This window comes from Macrobrachium rosenbergii, chromosome 45, assembly GCF_040412425.1.
Source record: "Macrobrachium rosenbergii isolate ZJJX-2024 chromosome 45, ASM4041242v1, whole genome shotgun sequence".
NCBI lineage: Eukaryota > Metazoa > Arthropoda > Malacostraca > Decapoda > Palaemonidae > Macrobrachium > Macrobrachium rosenbergii.
In genome coordinates, this window is record NC_089785.1 from 23,533,007 (window position 1) to 23,552,078 (window position 19,072).

Consider the following 19,072-nt stretch of genomic DNA (forward strand, 5'->3'; position numbering starts at 1 on the left):
ATAGCCTTACTTGACATTTCATGTTAATTATGCTTTGTGTAATCACGAGACTGCAACTTTTGTTATTTTTGTTCTTTCCCTTACTATAAGTTCTGACACAGCAGAATATGTCACGTTAGGTACAGCGTGCCAAGTATAATGGCGAGATTGATATCTTTGATGCCACCAGTGCTTATGGTAAAACAAAATCCATTTGTAACATTTGCAAGTTGATAATATACTCCACCCTTGTATGCTGTGAATTCCCATTGGAGTTCCCCAGCAGTTTTGCATTACAACCTTTTTGAGATTTCTGTATGTAACTGTTCCCAAATGACCTCTTTTCCTTCCCTTAAGTAACGCAAAGAACACAAGCATTACTGTATTCCCTCGTATAATTGTAATCTTTGTCATTTTTTTCATTCTCCCACATTTATCAAGTTTTTGCTATTTCCTCAAGGACAGGTATGCCAGCACAGTTTTGTTTTCTTTTGCTTCCATTTTACCAGAATTTGTGTTTCTGTCACTAACAGTTATTTTTTGTTTTGTTCCTTTATTATCTAATCCTTCTGCTCACAACATACGCTCACGTTTCTTCTCGCCATCCTCTCCCCCAATTCCTACTGTTTCCTGGCTTGCGACATGCGTTTTTTTTATCTCGTCAAGGGATTAGTTTACCCGTCTGTCAGAAACTGATCAACGCTGGGGACCATTCATTTGGAGAACTCACTGGTTTTGATGCTATCTCTTTTCTCTTTTTCATTTAAAAGTTCTGTGCCTTCACTGAAGAGTTGTTAACCAGAAAAAAAAGAAGGCCCTGAAGTTTTTGGAAATGGTTTAGATGAAGATATAGACACGATAGGTCTTCAGGCAGAAAGTGCTCGAGGTAGAGATCTCAGCTTATAAAAGTTCAAGTAGGTGAGTGCCCTTACTGGTGAACTCATCCATCTCTGTTTAGTCAGGCAATAAAGGCTTTTGTAAAGTGATAGGTCATGTATCTATGAAACAGGCTTTAGGCTTTATATATTTTGCCATGTAATATTATCTAAAAGCAAGGGGGGTTCTGGCAAAAATTTCATAATATTTTTGCAGGCATGTGATTCTATGTTTTACAGAATGTTTTTTTATTTTGGTTTCCCAGTGAACATTGATTTCTATTCAATTACTAATAGGAAATATTTTATTCTTTGTTTTCAGCATCTGCATGCATCGGTTTTTGCTATCTAGAGTTTACAGTAGCCGTTGTCAAGCTTGTGAACGAGGAATCACAACAACTCTGAAAGTATGGGAAGAGATAAAAAGATTTTGCCCTTCAAGCAAAAACTGTCAAATATTTCCAGAGACAAGTCTCGTCATTAGTACAAGGCATCATCCCCCTTTTTCGGACAGGGTTGATTCCACAGAGACTTCAGTTTCAGTGACATCAGCTTCAGCAAGTTACGAAGTCATCATCATGGACCCCGCAGTCAAGAGTTTGAGCGAGAAGAAGGCAAAACGTGTTCGGAAGTTTTCATCTCCACTCCGTCCGTCTGGTTCAAAAAAGAAGGCTAAATGTAGCGGTGGTGAGGTTTCTTCTTCTACTGAGCCCCCGTTAATTTGTTTAGATGACATACCTCTACCTTCAAACTCCCCAACAGTGGCCAAAAGCACAGTTCCGCCGCTTGACTTCATTCCTCTGCCCGCAAGTCCCCCTCCCCTCCCACCCCCATTGCCAACCCCACCTCCTCCTCCAGATCATTCGGAAATGGATGAAATCTTAGATGATTTTTTCTTTATAGACGCCACGGCATCAGGGACATTGTTTCCAGTTCCACTGCCTCCCAGCTACGTGTTGAATAGACATGAGGACCCAAGAGCAGCTAGCAGAACTTCGGGCAATGCGACCGACTCTCCTGGCGAGGCTGTTGAACCTGATGAGGTTTCGGTGGTTTACAATAGTGACTGTGTTTTACCTGACCAGTTTAAAAACATTAATCTAGTTGATATCAGTAAAGACTCAGAACCAAGTCCAGGGAAGTCGGCGGACACCAGCCAGGTAGATATTGTTTTTGAGGGGCAGTGGCCTTGGGTGGTTAAGTCGTCAGAAGAACTGCCAGGAAGAAAGAAGCAACAGCTTCTATGTGGTAAGAAAAATCCATTCGAGCGGCAAGTCAGAAATTGCCACCACAATGCAAGTCGTGGCTTAAAGCCTTTGGAGAAGAGTCCGGAGCCGGAAATAGTATCGCCTGTCAATACGTCACAGCCAGATATAATCACACTTGACCCTACTACAAGTTCTCTTCTGGGTAGAATAAGTCCCGAGTTTATAAGGTTCAATGTGAGCCAGAACCTGAGTTTAGAAGATGACGAGGAAATCATTACCCTAGAGTCTCCAACAAAGAAAGACAGAATGTTGAAAAAGCTTAAGAAAAAGGCTAGGAAAGAAAAGAACAAAATTCTTGGTAGTAAGTTGGATGATGAAATAGCAGACCACTTGAAGATTCTACGCCAGCAAGCAAGTTCAAGCTCCCAGAAAGCGAGTGTAATAGATCCAGATGTTGTTGACATTGACGATGAAAGTCATCCCAGCAGTTATTGTATGAAAGATAATAACCAAATGAATGTGGAAGTAGTCGACTTGGACGATTCCGACGATGAAGTTAGAAACACGCCTTCCCTCTTGCCTGCGGAGGAGTTGAACGTTGTTGCTGCATGTGAGAGTGATAAGGAATCTGTCACTTCTAATTCCAACCAAGGTGGGCAGGGCGTTGATATCAGTACAGATGAATTTATTGCTCTTGGGAAGGCAAGCCTGCAGTCCCTGGAAAACTCGGAAATTGACTTGGACGACGAAGTCTTGGAGCAACGGCGTCAATTGGAGGAGCTGAGAAAGTGGCACACAACACGGCTAGGGGAGGAGGTTTTCATCCATCACAGAGTTAGGAAGAGTGATACTGTGTTCACTCTGTTGTCTTACAACGTCTTGGCGCAACAACTTCTGATGGATAATCAATTTCTCTATAGAGAATGCAACGAGAGCCACCTTGATTGGAGGTACAGATGGGCTTTGCTACAGTATGAAGTACAGGATTTAGAACCTGATGTCATACTGTTTCAGGAAGTACAGGCTTCTCACTATTACAGCCATTTTCTCCCGTGGCTGACTCACAAAGGTTACGATGGCGTGTACAAAAAGCGAACGGGTGACAAGTGTGACGGTTGTGCAATATTCTTCAAGACCAACAAATTCTCCTTAGTCGAATCCTGTTCGGTAGAGTATCTGCAGCCCAGAGCTAGGAAGGTCCTTGACAGGGACAATATAGGGCTTGTGGCAAAACTTGCATCTGTTACCTCTCCTGAATCGCAGGTTTGTGTTGCCACAACCCACTTCCTGTACAACCCCAAGAGGCACGACGTGAAACTGGCCCAGGCAGTTCTACTCCTGGCTGAGCTGGACCGCATCTGTTACAGAGGGGAGAAGAATGGGGTGACCGATTACTGCCCCTTAATCGTAACGGGAGACTTCAACTCGGAACCTCACTCGGCCCTGTTGGATCTGTTCAAAGAGGGTCGCTTACGTTACGAAGGCCTGTCGTCGCGTACTTTGAATCAGCACGGGACTGCTCCTTACTTGGAGGCGGAACTTATTCCTCGCTCCTTGGGTATTACTGATAGGTGCCAGCATTCAGTTCTTGCTCAGAGTAGGTTCCTCGAAAACCGGTCGGGACGGTTGTTTTCTCTTGCTGACAAGAGAAAAATTGAAGAATCTCTGATTCGCTTGGAGAACTCTGGCCGCGCCCATCAGAGACTTACCGGCGTTGGAGGAGGGAGTCTTGGGCCAACGCCAACTGGATGGTACTCTCATAGCTTTCATTTTAATTCGGTTTATCGTCACTATACCAACAGAGCTGTAGAGGCCACTACGTTTCACAACAAATGGACCTCCGTTGATTATGTGTTGTATTCGAGGGTTTATTCTCAAAACCGCGGACAAGCGGTCGAAGGAGCTCTGAAGCTTTTAGCGAGATATGGTCTGTTGACAGGACGTGATGCTAAAAGATTTGCCCCATTACCTTCGGCCGTCTGTCCTTCTGATCATTTCCCCTTGGCAGCTCAGTTTCTCTTGCAAGGGAAGTAATCATATTCTGAGCAGCTTTATGTACAGTTGAGTGGAGCTGTGATATTTATTGCACTTGTCTGGAAGGCTCAGAATATTCCCAGAGTACCGTATCTAATAATTATTGTACTTCGTAGTGAAACTTTGTAGAAATACTGTACATAGTGATGGGATTACTTTATGTAATGCTGTACTGTATATAAAATTTGTATAGCAACTGTAGCTTTGTGGTGTTGACATACGTCTCTTAAACTGATGAAGTGTCTGACCCAAAAGGCTTGATTGTACAGTAGTGGGCTAATTTGTGAATACAGATGCATTTTACCACTAGGTATAGATCTTGTAGATTAAATTTATTGTTTGTAAATACCAAGAGCATTATAATATTTTGTACCATACATTTATCTTTCATAAATATGAAGTTAGGTTCTCCTCTGTCATTATCCATCTTGACCTTTTCAGGTGTTGGCAAGTTTCCGATTCTGGCTTTATTCGCGTGCATCGCGTTTAGTGCTTGCTTAGAGTTAATTCACTTTAGGTGGATACTATGATGTTTTTCTTACTACATTTTTTTGGGGGGTCCTCCCCAGACAAGATATGTGCGCGTTATAGAGGGGGGCTGTGCACGCTGAAGGTTTTAAATTTAATTTTCAGTGGGTGACGTCATTTTACGTCACCGCAGCGTGGAATGGGTAACAGCTTAGCGTTTGTGACTACCAACCCTAAAATTCTGCCGAAAAGAAATTTCCAAGTACTGGAAAGTATTTACTAAGAGAGTTGTGAAGCTGAAAGTGAGGGCTATTAACATGCCAATAATGGTACAATATACAATACTACATTTGTCAGTGAAAGACTTTTATTCAGTTATGTAATTTCACACACACACACACACAGTGAATTACGCATTAAGCTCTGTGATTTGGTTAACTGCCTGATGACATACTTGTCTGTTAAAAGGGATATGCTAAGCTGGTTTTTACGAGGTATTGTCACACACCAAAATTTTGCTTAGATCCCTGTACCATTTTGTGCTAAGGACATCGAGCGAAAAGGGAGAAAACATCAGTATACAGTATACTGTACTGTAATCATTTTAGAAATTTTTACTAAGTTACTGAACAGACTGGTCTGAAAAGATATCAGATGTATATATACTACTATACACTATTTCTAATCAGTCTCTACAACTTTTTCTTTCATTTATTTATATTTTTTTATGATGAATTCAGACGTCACTACCAAAGACATGCCATGTCTTGCAAGAATAGTATGTTTCACAGACTTCTTATTTAAAGTTGCCTAGTTTGATTAAAACTGGATTATTTTTTAGAAAATGCTTCTCTAGAATGCATACGTACACAAGCCAAGACTGGTGAACTAAATGTCCTGGAAATTAAAGAAACTTTTGTCTTTTAGTATTCTGATGCTAAATCATTGCCACTACTCTTGTATTGCGGGCATTATTTACTTTAGATGCCTTTAGAAGGTGCATATTGCCCCTGCATGCTTTCCATAAAGTATCTCAGTATCAGGAAGGAGCCATTATCGCCTCGAGAACTGGCCTCCTCTAGAGAGCTGATGAAAGGCGACTGCGCTAGTTGTTGTATGTTGTAAATTCAAGAATGCAGTCTCTATTATCCAGTTGGTGGATAAAAAAGTCCGTCTGCTATTCTTTTGCTTTTATTAACTGCGGAGTCTTCAGCTCTGAAAGATGCTTAGGAAGTCATTTTACCTCTACAAGCCTCAGTTTTAACTGCATGGGTTGTATTTCTAAAACATCATTCCTATCCTTAAAGTGAATTAGGCCTTAGAACAGAGAGCTCGTTCCTGAGAGATATCAAAGAGAAAGTAGGTTTAAAGTTACGGGAAAAACTTTGAAATGTGTTACTGAGAAGTAAGCTTTGAAAGCCTTTGCACTGGGCATTGCAACTTGAGTGTATGAAAATTTATATCCATAACACTTGTATGACTGTGCACCTCTTCCTAAGCAACAGAAAAATGGTAATGGTGCTGGATAAATCAACAAGTTTTCCGTTGTACCACACACATTAAAGTGCTTAACGTTATTCTCGTGTTACGTTTTAAAACTGGTATTGACTTGACTTCTACAAACCTTGTTCCTATGTTGGTATCCTTACTAAGTCTTGGACTTATAGCAACTTAGTACCAAGATTCACCATCTTTTGTACAGCTAATACTGACATTGACAATAGCTCACTGAATTACACATAGTCTGCATGGATTTGCCTATTCCTCAAATCCTGTTTGCATTGGCACTGCACTCGATTTTGTTTTTTGTTTCAGACCAGGGGTACAAATATTCAGGATTCATCACAAACATTTCATATTTATTCATAATTACAGTTTCATGATTTTTACAAGACTGACCACTGTACTTATGCTGTAGCTTCATGTGAATACGTACATTACAAATGAACCAAACTTAAGTTAATAAAGTAGACTTAAACTGTAGATGCTATCCTGTAGATGACTATATATTTACAGAAGGATTTTCATAAGTTTTGTGCTTATATTTTTCATGTTCACATAAATGCCATGAAAATAACAAAAAAAAATAGAATACTGTTTATAGTTTATCTCTGATATATTTTTGTGTTTGTGTAAAGCCAGATGTGTCTTCGTGAAAGTTGTGTGTCCGAGCGTTAGTTATGTATGTTGGGTCTTGAGTCATTCGTTTTGTTACAAATATATGTACCTGTAACTATATAATATGTGACTTGTTTGTACAGCACAGAGTTTCTGTATTGGTATTTCATTCAGTGTATTCATGAGTATTGTTTTGTCAAGATACCTGTGTTTGTGTTGATATTCAGTATTAGTGGAAACACAAATCTACTCATCTTATTTTTAATAATACCATTACACCTTGGTTGAACAGAGAAAAGTTAGGAGGAAGTTTGAACCTTTTGTATGAAGGTTTTTTATCTGGTCCAAAGTTTAACATTGCCTGCAAAGTTTCTGTACTTTGACACAAGAGAGAGAGGGAGAGAGACCCAGTCTTCAACTAGCTTTAATGTCACAGATTATTGGAGACAAGGTATGGGTTTTGTAGCTTCATTTCAGGTCCCAGTGGTCGGAAACTTTAGAGCTTAAAATAATTTTTGGATGAATCCTTACGCTAGACACCTCTGGACGAATTGTATTGGAAGTCATTCAAGTACATACTGTCATGGACTTAATCAGCTTACGGTACTGAAGAGCCTTTAGTTTTGTCTCCCGTTTAGAAGACCATTTTGCAAATGTAGTATAAGAGTTTGAGCAAGTGGTAATTCTTGAAAACCTATGGACCACTTTGAGTAAGACAGGTATTAATTTTCTTAGGGTACTGTAACACTTAAATGCTTAGGAATTCATACATCGTTATGTATTGGGTACAGAAGTGATTACCATGTATTGTTACTGTATCATATTATTTTGTTCCTAGTTATAGGTTTCACAGCTCAACGAAAAGATGCATGTTTCCTCCTTGTACTTTTCATCATTTTGTTGTCAAGTTTTTATTTGTCCGGTCATGAATTTTTGTAACTGCTGAAGTGCTGTGTACTTGATTATGATGTGTTTTGTGAGATGAGGCAAGTGTTTTAAACTTTCGTTATGACCAACAGTTCACAACCAGCAAGTATACACTTTGTAACATGAATGTGTAACCACTATAATTTTTATTTTTGGTTTAAGTAGTGTACAGTATATTTTATTGAACATGTTAAGCATGCCTTCTTACGTTGTTCTAAGTTTCTTTTTGGCACAGTTTTGTGTTTTCCTGTACATTATAATTTAATCTTAGTGTAGTTTTGTTCTGCTTTGAGTAATTCATTGTCAGAAGTGGGACTTCAAGTATTTCTGTGGGGCAGTTTTGTTGTCGGGGCCCCTGGCCAGTAAAATGGACCAAGTTTATTGATAATCATCTTCGAAAGTGAAATGTGAAATGTACAGTACATTACAAAGAAAACAAAAGCACTCGAGTAACTCTCGAATACATTTAGACCCGGACTGAGGACCAGGTGGTGTGTTAGAGCATAAATTTCTGTATATTGCCTTTCTGTGCTGACAAGAGGTCTAGTCTCTGAAGACGTCGCACCAGAGTGAATGGGACCAAGATGGCAAATATAATGTTGGTCACCTAGACATTATATTTGAAATCGGCCAAGCAATTGCAGCCCATTTGATGTTTGTCAATGAAGATGAGAGAGAGATAGTTGTGGATCCAGCCTGGAGCCCCAGTCTTTATACTAAGAATATGACAATCATGAGAAACACGTGAACAACGGACAATCCCAAAAAGATCTTGAACCCTGAATGGTCAAAACTAGAATTAGTATAAAGAACACTACCATAAGGATTGAAGACAGAGAGGGTTAATCCTTCACCACCTCCATATCCTCATGTGTAAGAACGAGAGGTCAAGATGACACACAGTACAGTACATGGGTAAAATTCACCCCATGCTAACCATTTTTAGCTAGTTGAAGAACACTTTTCTGTTAATATTGTCCATCCCAAAGTAGATTAAGGAATTATTTAAAGATACGTATATTTGCTCATTGATTTTGTCGATACGTGTTTGGGCTAGTTTTCAGTTTTAGTTCTTGCTTTAGAGTGATTTTTAAAACGGGAATAACCATCGCAAGCGTAACACGTGCTGTACAACTCTCCCGATGCTAGCTCACCTTTCCGCGGTGGGAGGGATTTCATGGATTGGTCTTGCGAGAACGTTGCCGCTTCTCGTAACTCCAGTCCATGAACGAAGAACTTAGCATTTTTGTTTCAGTGGAAGTCGTGTATTTCGCAAACACAAGTTAGCGGAAGAATGTAAAGGAATGCAGATTCTGAATGCACCGAAACAAAGGTTTACTTTTAAATTGACCATTCGTCAGAAATGGTGGTCAGTGATACACAAATATTTTTGTTTTGTTTTTGTGCTTTAAATCAAGCAGTTTTTGTTGTGAGCTTGAAGCCTTAAATTGGATTTTTTTTTTTTGTCTTGGATGTATTGATAAATTTGGTTGTATGTAAGCATTGCATATGATGTATGTTTGGAGATTAATGTAGCTTTTAACATTTTTTCTTAAAGCAAGCACTGATATAAAGTTTTCCCTCTTGTGTGTAAACCTTCAGTACATGTAATCCATTAAGTCTTTGCAAATAGTTGTAGATTTTGTACCATTAGAGAGATTTCAGGTTTTACTCTGTAGTACTAGACCTAACTTCCTTAGACTGAAAATTTGAGAGCGAGGAATAATTTTTGAAAATTACATTTCCAGACATTTTGCAAAATTAACGATTACTGTGGTTGTCAGCTTATGTACTGTTAAACATAGAATCACTAATATGATTGTGTAGTAACATGTTATACTGATGTCAGTGCTGGTAATACTTGTAACTGATGGATAATCCTCCCCTGAGGTGTGACAGTGCTTGTAAGAGGCATTAGATTGTGACCTTTCATCATGGCTTGTTAAATAGCAATTAACTGTGTAGAACTGGCAAATTGTATTTTTGTATTTTCGATACGTGTTTTAAGTACTAGAAACAAATTGTTTCTCTGTCATGTAGATGAATGTGATACAATAAAGAGAACGAAACAATACAGATTTTCTCTCTTTGTGTTTGATAGTTTTCCTTTTTAAACATCTTTAGACCTACTTCGTATTGGATGAAGATTAATAACATTAATGAGAAATAAATCACTGAAATCTTAATCAAGTTCTGTTGGTGGGCAAGGAAACCTATCGTAGCAGGTCACTTTAACCTAATTTGAGGTTCCTAGTATCTGAACTGATCAAGGAGGGCAAAAGGAACGGAACAAATTAGAGGACAGAAAGTGGTACACCTGACGGTTGACAGGACATTTTGCAAAATGTAAAGTATCCATTTGTTGGTTATCCAGGGATTTACGCGCCATTGCAGATCAATGGATGGGCCAATATTGCACCATTTTATGCAAAATTTTGATATAAAGATACGTGGGGGGCTTTTTTTATTTTAAATTAGCATGGGGATTGAATACTTTGACTACCCAAAACCTCTTTGGTAACTTGCTTGTGGAGAGTCGCCACAACTGTTTAGAAAGACCAAAGGTAAAACGTGCTCTCTCTCTCTACAGGGGAAAGACCTTCCATCTATAGCTTTAAAACCACTTGGTCTCAACTAAGGACGTTTATTGCTGTTCCAGTATATACTATAAAGGTCAACTCAATTGGACCTACTGCAGGCTTTTTGGTACCTCTAAGTACCACAGTAGTGTCTCGCCCACGTGATACCAAGGATTTTCATCTGATTGCCAGACTTCGTCCTCAGCTGCTGTAGGACTGAGTAAGATGTCTGGAAAGAGTAAGATGATGAAACATAAGCTCGTATAATTCTTCTCCTCGTCACTGCCCGTTCCTTCCTCCTGTAGGAAGAAGTCTCGAAAGGATTCTCGCAAGAAGAAGAAGACCACTCATTCTTGGAGTGAGGACCTGAGGATTATCCTTCTCGAAAGTACAGTAGTGGTCTCTGATCGGTGCGACGTCCATAACGCCATAAACTTGGTTTCAACGCCATATTGGCCGACGATATAATTCAGGCTTTATCCAAAACTGCTAAGCGGTTGCTTGCTCCATAATCAAGAACTTCAGTTGCTTGCTACGTCACCGGAGTACTGCATGACCATTGGTTGACCGATTCCACCTCAAAGAATAGCAACCAATAGAAGCATTAGTTGCTGTTACGGTGCCGAGAGGCGTGATGGTGAGTGTATCTCTTGTCCTCTGTATTGGTAGGTAAAGTGATCGATATGTTTTGCCACATTTTTCGACGGTAGGGACCGACATTGATAAAGGTAGGCATATCTCGTAATTTAGAAGCATCTGTGTTTCTTATATAAGGAGATTCAAGTATAGAGATTCACTGCGTAACTGTATTTCAGTCGAAATATAAAAGTTTTCGCCAGCGTGTTGGAACAAGCCGAATGGAAACTCTTAGAAAACCCTCAAAGTAAACTGATTTTTAAACATATGATGTATAATGTATTTCGTAATATTTATAATGGATGCTGAAGCATTAAATTCGAGTTATGGGGCAAAACTCGAACTTAAAATGTCCGGACAACTTAGGTGCAACTTGCGGTAAGATTTCTATCAGACCTGAGTCATTTTTACACGTGCCTGAAACAAAGACAAAAAAATGTCATAATTCTGTCATTTACGCTCGCTTATGACAGTGACAGTTCATAATAAAACTTATTTGATATATTTGACGATTCTCTCACATACGCTAATTGAAAGAAGAAGAAGATCGTTCTAATGAAACTGTAAACATACTTAACTGCTCTTAATTTAACAACGGCCTGCATAGTAAGACGCAGAAACCTTAAGCTATGCTTTTAAATATGATTACGTCACCCTACACTCTTGTCCGTAACTCAAATTCGACACATGACTTAATTCAGAATAAAAAAGTAGATTTTTCCTCACTACACCCGAGTAAGTACACCCATCAGTGCAAATCGTCCAAGTATACTTCCTTCTGGTGTCGAGGACCTTGTGTCTTTATCAACACCTCAAGGACGCTGGAGGAGAAGTACACTGAAAAGACACAGTAAATATATATATATGACCCATTCCGGAGTGGGTTAACAAATCCCCCTGAAGTCCTCACATCACGTGAGCAGATCATGGTTGTGGACAAAGAGGCACTGCAACATTTAGAGGGCATGCATGGTGCCTGTGGTAGCCACCCCCATTCCACCCCAAATGTCGTCGGATGCTTGGCGTCGGCACATCTGGAATCAGACTGGTTCCTTAGGTCCAGAAAGGAGGAGGATACGAGGGGTGCCTCAAAGACGCGCCCTGGGGGGGAGGGGGGCAGTTCGCTCAGTCCCCTTGGCATCGGCGGGTGTGTCAAGTTCTGAAGGTGGGTCGCCGTCCCCCACTCGAGCTTTGACCGTCTTGTTGCTCTTAACCATTAGTAACTCTGTAGAAAGTGGGTCCGTTGTAAGTTTCTCTACAGTTTTAATTTAGATCAGGGTGTTTGATTTCTCTCTCTCTCTCTCTCTCTCTCTCTCTCTCTCTCTCTCTCTCTCTCTCTCTCTCTCACACACACACAAACGCACGCACAAGCTCACACGCACGGACGTGGTAGCTAGGGTCGGCCTAAAGCGCTTGCCAAGTCCGCAGAATTACAATTCAAATCCTGCTGAAGAAATACGGTACACGTTCCGTCACGACAAATCAGAGGCAATATATATATATATATATATATATATATATATATATATATATATATATATATATATATATATATATATATATATATATATATATATATATATATATATATATATATAGTATGTATATTAACGTACAATCAACATTAATACCCGTCACTTTCTGAATTATCTCATCGCAAAGGAATTTTAATCTCAGGCTCAGAACGCGTACTCATAAAATTTCACCCTGCATGACTGCGCATAAACACCAGACGAAAACTCCCCCCCTTTTTTTTTTATTAATAATATCCTATTAATACAAACTTAATGTCAGAGAGGCGCCCGTAAGAACATTTACCCATGATGAGGCAAGCCCGAAGTATATCATCTCATGACGTCATTCGTCGTCTTGGAGGTCAGTTAAGTTTTTACCACAACCCACGCTGCTGCTGACGGACACCTCATCCTTGTACCGTATTTATCGTAATCTTATCGGGGACGTTAACTTATCTCTTGGATATAAAAAAAGACGCTGTTTGTTGTGTGATTTCATCGAAAGGTCCCCAGTCGCTTCGGAGAATCTCCCGCAATGGAGGTAAGTGTTGCAAAATGGTCCTCCTTGTTCGTTCTTAGTTCGACGCGGTCTATAAACGTGATAGTTTTCCGTAACGATTATCATATCGTTCGAATGAACGTACACCAATTCTCGATAATTCTCAAGTTGATTTCGTTCGTTTTTTAGTACGCGAGAATGAGTCGAAATTCCAGTCATACAGGAAATAAAAGCGATAATGTAATTCTGGTCATTGTCAGAATCGTGATAAGAATGCCCACAAAGAGAGAGAGAGAGAGAGAGAGAGAGAGAGAGAGAGAGAGAGAGAGAGAGAGAGAGAGAGAGAGAGAGAGAGAGGTTTCAGTTCTCGGAAAGATGATTGTCGATGTGTTTTAGATAACACGAGTCTAAAATAAATTTCCTTTAAGAACACGTGATCGAGGACTGAAATTTAGGGGGAGAAAATGAACGGAAGGCCTGAAATACCGCAGTCGCTTGCCAAGAATGCACTTTATTGCCTAGAGAGAGAGAGAGAGAGAGAGAGAGAGAGAGAGAGAGAGAGAGAGAGAGAGATAATGGCCCAGACTTGTTACTGCAATGTGACTAGTGACTCACATGACGTCCCTGTGATTTTCTTCTCGTTGATTTTCTCAAGACAAAAAACTGATTTGATATCGAACGGTTTCTGAATCAGTCTTATCAAATAGATAATATACAGTTTTTCCTTCTTTTGCATTCGACATTTCTTTCATTGATGGTTTGAAATCGATGGATTTTTCCATATGAAAAAAAAAGCTCGTATAAGAAAACTCTGACAGGTATTTTATCGCTGACATTCGCAAAAAAAAAATGTCTCTTCGTAAGATAAACATTGCATACCTATAAACAGCAGGGCTACCAATATCGCAAACTCCATTGAAGAAAATGCTTGAATAATTGCAAGGGACATTTAAAATAGACATGAAGTGTTATTGATTGTAATTATACATTTAATATATGGAAATTAATGAAAAATACTTGTTATTTATCGTAATTACCAGCGTATTATGCGAAAATAGATACAGAAATACGTAATGTTTTGGTGACATTGACGTCGCGGAAAATGTCAGAATATTACAAAAGATATATCGAAAAACATCATAAACACACATTAAATATATATAAAAAGTCATTTATGATAAAAATACATTTAAAATCCGGAAACTAATTAAAAAATACGTAATGTTTTGGTCTTGTTGACGTCACCGAGGTTGGCCACCCTGCTGCGGCTATGGTAGCTGAACGAGGAGAGTAGCAACCGTGAGTATCGATTTTCGTTCAAAATTCTCCACAAAGAAATGACGAAACGTGTTGCAACCTCCTGATAAAAGTAATGTAAGGCATAAAGCTCCCTTTAGAAGGGGCCACGCCCCGCTGCAAGGGGGAAATAAGGCGCCATAGGCCGAAAACCTTGTGTGGTTGGGGGCCGTAAGGCGAAGGGGACGAAGGTCTTATACACCTATATTAAGAAGACGATTGTCGTGGGAATTGATTTTAATTCTTTATTATTAGTTTTTTAATGCGCATTAACGGAGGATTTGGGGAAAGTGGAATTTTTAGCGACTTAAAATTGATATTTCGTCGTTTTTAATGCTTTTCTTTGCATCCCTGTGACATGACCTAGGTTGCTTGCGTACGTCGGAGAGAGAGAGAGAGTGAGTGAGTGAGTGTGATGTCTGGATGACCTCAAATTGAACCTACGTCTCGCCGTTATTTAAACCTTAAGCTGAGGTCATCTGACCTATTTCAAGCTTAAATTGAGATTGTCTGCCGTTTTGGAAGCTTAAAATACCCCATTGGCATTCAGGTCCTTTTATCAATCAATCTTGATTAATCCTACGATTGATGGACAGTTTTAATAACCGTTAGAAATGTCTCAATCAATTCAGAAATATGAAAGAAATAATTTTATTCAAATACCTAACCTAAATGTTAAATGTCGAGTACGTGCGAAAGGCCTAGGCCGGGCTTTGTCGGGGTGAACGGAAAGTTTTTAAAATTAATTTTTCATCAGTCGTTTTGTCTAAGTCGAGGAGTCGTGTGGTAATGTCAGGGCGTAAAAAGCTTGTATCTTGTATCGCTTGTCTTTTAAGCATATTACAGGGTGAATTGACGTAAGGTTGGGCAGCATTTGAAGCTTAATAGATTTTTTCCCGTTAATATGAATAAAAACTACTTTTAAAACTGTTAAGGTTATAAGACCAGATTACTTAAATGAAATAATTGTTCTGTACTAATGTATTTTTATTTCGGGAGTATCGACAATAAACGTCGAAATGTTTTACGTTTTGACGTATTGGCTGTAGAAGTGAAATTTATAAATGAATTTTTATTTTAAAGAGGCATATCGTCAGATGCCTTTTTTGCAGAATAATCCCATTCAGTTTGCAATCTCGTTAATTCCTGAAATTGATATTTATAAGATTTTCCCATCATATTCATAAAACAGGTCGAAATGTATTGAAATTAGGTTAGAAGTTTTCGTAAAAATCAAAGGTAATGCATCTGTCGCCAGTCCCATAAATGGGGTGGAATCGTACAAAGCACTGATGATGACGGTTATTATTTGTCTACTCGTAGCCCCTGTTATCGTTCGCTTTAGATCGAGCCAGCCCGGTGCTGGCGTGGGCCTTCGCTCTAGGGCAGCCCATAACGAACATCTCTCCCTTTTTTTATGGGAATTTAGGAAAGAGAGAACGAAGAAAATTTATTTCACATTTAACCCCACGATGGGAAAAGATGTTGCAGGAATGCTTTTGATTTTGACGGAACTTTATTTAGTGAGATAATGGCCTTTTTAACCTTTTGATTATGGATATTTAGAAGTTCATTCATGATAATGACTCATATGCACTGTACTTACCTTTCCATACAGTATTTTGTAGTGTCATGTTTTTGTAATCTGATATAAAACTAACCTCTTGAATTGGTACTTAAAGATTGTAGTATGGAATATTTTTGGCACGGTATGATACATGTACGCTACACTAACAATGTAAAGTGATGCAAGTGTCACAAAACATGTAATACCGACCCAAAAACCGTACACAGATAAATTCTGTCATAGTTTTAAGACTGCACCTTATTATATTAAGACTTCACGTACAGCATTAACCTTTCAGACTGAACAAATGAGTGATGTAGGGAGTCCAAGGCGGGACAGCGATGAGATGAGCGTAGCGTCTGACTTCAGTATTATTCCTGAAAGTTTTGTAAGTTCCAAGTCTTAAAAATGTTCTACTTTTGAGGAGTTGTCGACTCACCAGTGTTAATATGTATATGCTTATATGTTCAGATTTCTTCGCAGAATCCCTCGTGGATAAAATTGTGATTCGTATTGCAGACTGGACAAGAGGACATCTCTCCTGGGGACCACAGAGTCATGGCGCACAGCATGGCTTCGTATCAGTCCGACCACTTTCAGGCGTCTTCGGCGGAGACGGCGTTTGGGAAAGTGAGTGTGTCGAGCTTGTAATGTCCGCAGTATTCGAGTGTAGCTGTACTGATGTGGTAGCTTGAAAATTCAGAGAAATTACAGTATTCTGTAGCATCTTTGTACTTTTGACGAGAGAATTAGGCTAAGGGGAGAGAAGAAAAGACTCTTATATCAGTTTTCTCCAGTTTGGTATGTGCAAGATTCTGATCAGCCTTACTGTACCATTATTTGCTAGCTATCCTAGGGTTTGTAATATTCATGATTATGTTTATACCAAAGGTGCAGTTAGTAGCATACTCTGAAGTACCAGTCATTCTGTATACAATTCAAAGATTGAGAAAATTGTGAATCTTCGAATCTCTTCATTAAGCTGATGGTTGCTGCACAAAGAGAGAGAGAGAGAGACGCTCACTGATTTTGTGTGTTGTCATATTGCTATACAAAAATCACTCAGTCCTCTTAACTTTTCATATTTTTTGCACACACAAAGCAAAGTGTTTAATGATAATTTCAGTGATGATTTCCATATTGCAACTTCTTTGTAAATAAACCTGACAGGGTTTGTTGCTTAAATTAGTTCTCTCACCTTCAGGTGTTGTTTCAAAATGTGCAAGCAACCTACACTGCTGACTCAGATATAGCAGTGTCCTACGTGTTAACCACCGGGGTAACGGCCAAGTCTTCGGACAGAGTGGCTTTGTACCGTGTCGGTTTCGGATCGCCGCAGGATTATCTGACATACCAATGGGCACCAACGCCGAGCAAAGACCACACGACCAACCAGCTTCCTCTGACAGTTGTGTTCAAAGGTTAGTTCATGCCTGGACATTTGCAATGAAATTGAAAATCAGTGTAGTTTATGTCTAGAATTAGTATTTCCCTCAATAAAAATAGATTTTTAATTCCTATACTGAAAAAAGTGGCCCTTTTGAAAGTGACATAGATTGTAAAAAAGTATTAACACACCACTGAGGTAGATTTCTAGACTGACGTTAACCACCGGACCAGAAGTTTGTTCTTCGCTGAAATTTTTTCTTGAGGGACAAAACCCAAGAATTGAAAAAAGTAATAATGGCTGCATTGTTAGAAAAAATGGGGTTTATGGCCAGCGTTAAAGGATCCAGGACACACTATATGAAGTGTTTCTTACAAGGGCTTAGCTTTTAGAATGTGTGGTTCTGGTTCTTCTTCTTCTTCTTCTTCTTTTAACGTGCTTTTATTCCCATTTTTGTATGGGGTAAGCACGATGCCTTCTTTTGAAGGACTTTTTGATTTGGCTTTGGGGATTTGTGTTAAAACAGTATTTTGGGAGAGGTGCCATTTATATTGTGCCTTTCTTCGTAGCAAAATCTGTCGTAACTTCTTGTTCAAGTTTTCCTCACTAATTTAGGAGCAGGTCCTTCATACAAGTGGTTTGAGCACTTAATGAAATAGAATCTGTTGATAACAGACGGGGTCTGGTGCTACTTTCACTGAAAATTGTGATTTAAGTTTTTAGGCATAGGTTTTGGTAAAACTTTTGCTAGCCCTAGCTTACATTAATTGGCTCCGCTAATATACTCTTCTGGAACGTAAGGAAAGCGGTTTAAGAGAAGTAAAATAGAAAGTACATTTATTGTTTATGTACACCAAATTACATTATGCATGAAAAAACGTGCATGGGACATAGCTGATAAAAACATGTGTGTGCAGCAGTTCTTTAATGTAAAGAGCTACCACAGAAAACATTAGCAAAATATAAAAAAAATAAGTATGCCCTTATCTCTTGCAGTCACACAAACTACCAAAATAGTATCGCCCTTTGGCTTTCGTCAGGCACGGCTCTATTTGAACAATTATCGTATCAAATTCTATACCATATGACTGAAGACATTGTCTGTTATCGCCAGAAATCTATTACAGCAAGATTTTATGCCACTGATAATAACCATCAGTCCCCATACATTACGTAAATTTACGTTTTTCAGCCAGCGCATTGCCAAAGGACGCAGGGGAGTTCTTCCAGTTCTGCTACGTGACGCACGAAGGCCAGATTGTCGGAGTGTCCACTCCGTTCCAGCTCCACCCAGTCGGCTCGAGCAACGTCTGCGGAGTCGACGACGGGGAGGACGGCATGGTGGTGGTATGCACTAAGGAGAGTGTCCTGCACGACAAGATTAACAAAGTGAGCCTTGATTGTTTGTGCTTTTTGAAACTTGAGTTTATTAATTGTTAAACCGTTGAGTATCATATTCATCTCTTGTATTTTGTGGGTCTTATGTTTCTTCTCTGATGTCATTTCGTTTAGCTCACCGTGGAGAATGAGAACCTCTTGCTCGAGCTGAGCAACTTGAAAGTCGTCTCGGAAAAGAAACAGGGCGAACTTGACGACAAGGTACAGCAGCTCAACATGTGTCAGCATCACCTTCAGGTAAGCTACGTAATTTTATGCCACGTGCACAATGTTTAATTTTATTTGATAGTGCCAGTAACCAAATGTATGATGTACCCTGAATTTTACCTTCGAGCAGACCCCAATTGCTGAGTAATGCCACACATTTTTCAGTGGTTCAGAATGCATTTACAGTTTGTGTTTCTTGTCAGTATAAGATTAAGTCATCATAAATAACTAATTTCAAACAAGGGCTCATCAACGTAAAATATTAGTATGATTATAATCAAGTTGTATGCTAGATGTTGGTTGCTTGCATTTAGATACTGGTTATAACCAGGTGTACTTGCATATGAATTTTGCCTTTCTGAAAAAGTACACAAAAGTTT

The 19,072-nt window shown here is 39.2% G+C and overlaps 2 protein-coding genes across 20 annotated transcripts in view; both read left to right on the top strand.

Moving 5' to 3' along the window:
* LOC136829785 (tax1-binding protein 1 homolog B-like) overlaps positions 1–19,072 on the top strand; it is a 31,352-nt gene that overhangs the window by 2,241 nt on the left and 10,039 nt on the right. For 2 of the 19 annotated variants that reach the window (XM_067088694.1, XM_067088703.1), the window contains exons 1-6: positions 10,822–10,853; positions 15,999–16,088; positions 16,220–16,330; positions 16,905–17,121; positions 18,280–18,476; positions 18,600–18,722. In XM_067088694.1, coding sequence (XP_066944795.1) covers positions 16,008–16,088; positions 16,220–16,330; positions 16,905–17,121; positions 18,280–18,476; positions 18,600–18,722 — 729 coding nt within the window. In that variant the 5' untranslated portion in view covers positions 10,822–10,853; positions 15,999–16,007. The other 17 variants (XM_067088695.1, XM_067088704.1, XM_067088687.1 and 14 more) reach the window with 14 other exon arrangements.
* LOC136829787 (uncharacterized) lies at positions 750–9,681 on the top strand. Its single transcript, XM_067088708.1, has 2 exons — positions 750–897; positions 1,177–9,681. The coding sequence occupies exon 2, from the start codon at positions 1,184–1,186 to the stop codon at positions 4,094–4,096; it is 2,913 nt and encodes a 970-aa protein (XP_066944809.1). The 5' UTR covers positions 750–897; positions 1,177–1,183; the 3' UTR covers positions 4,097–9,681.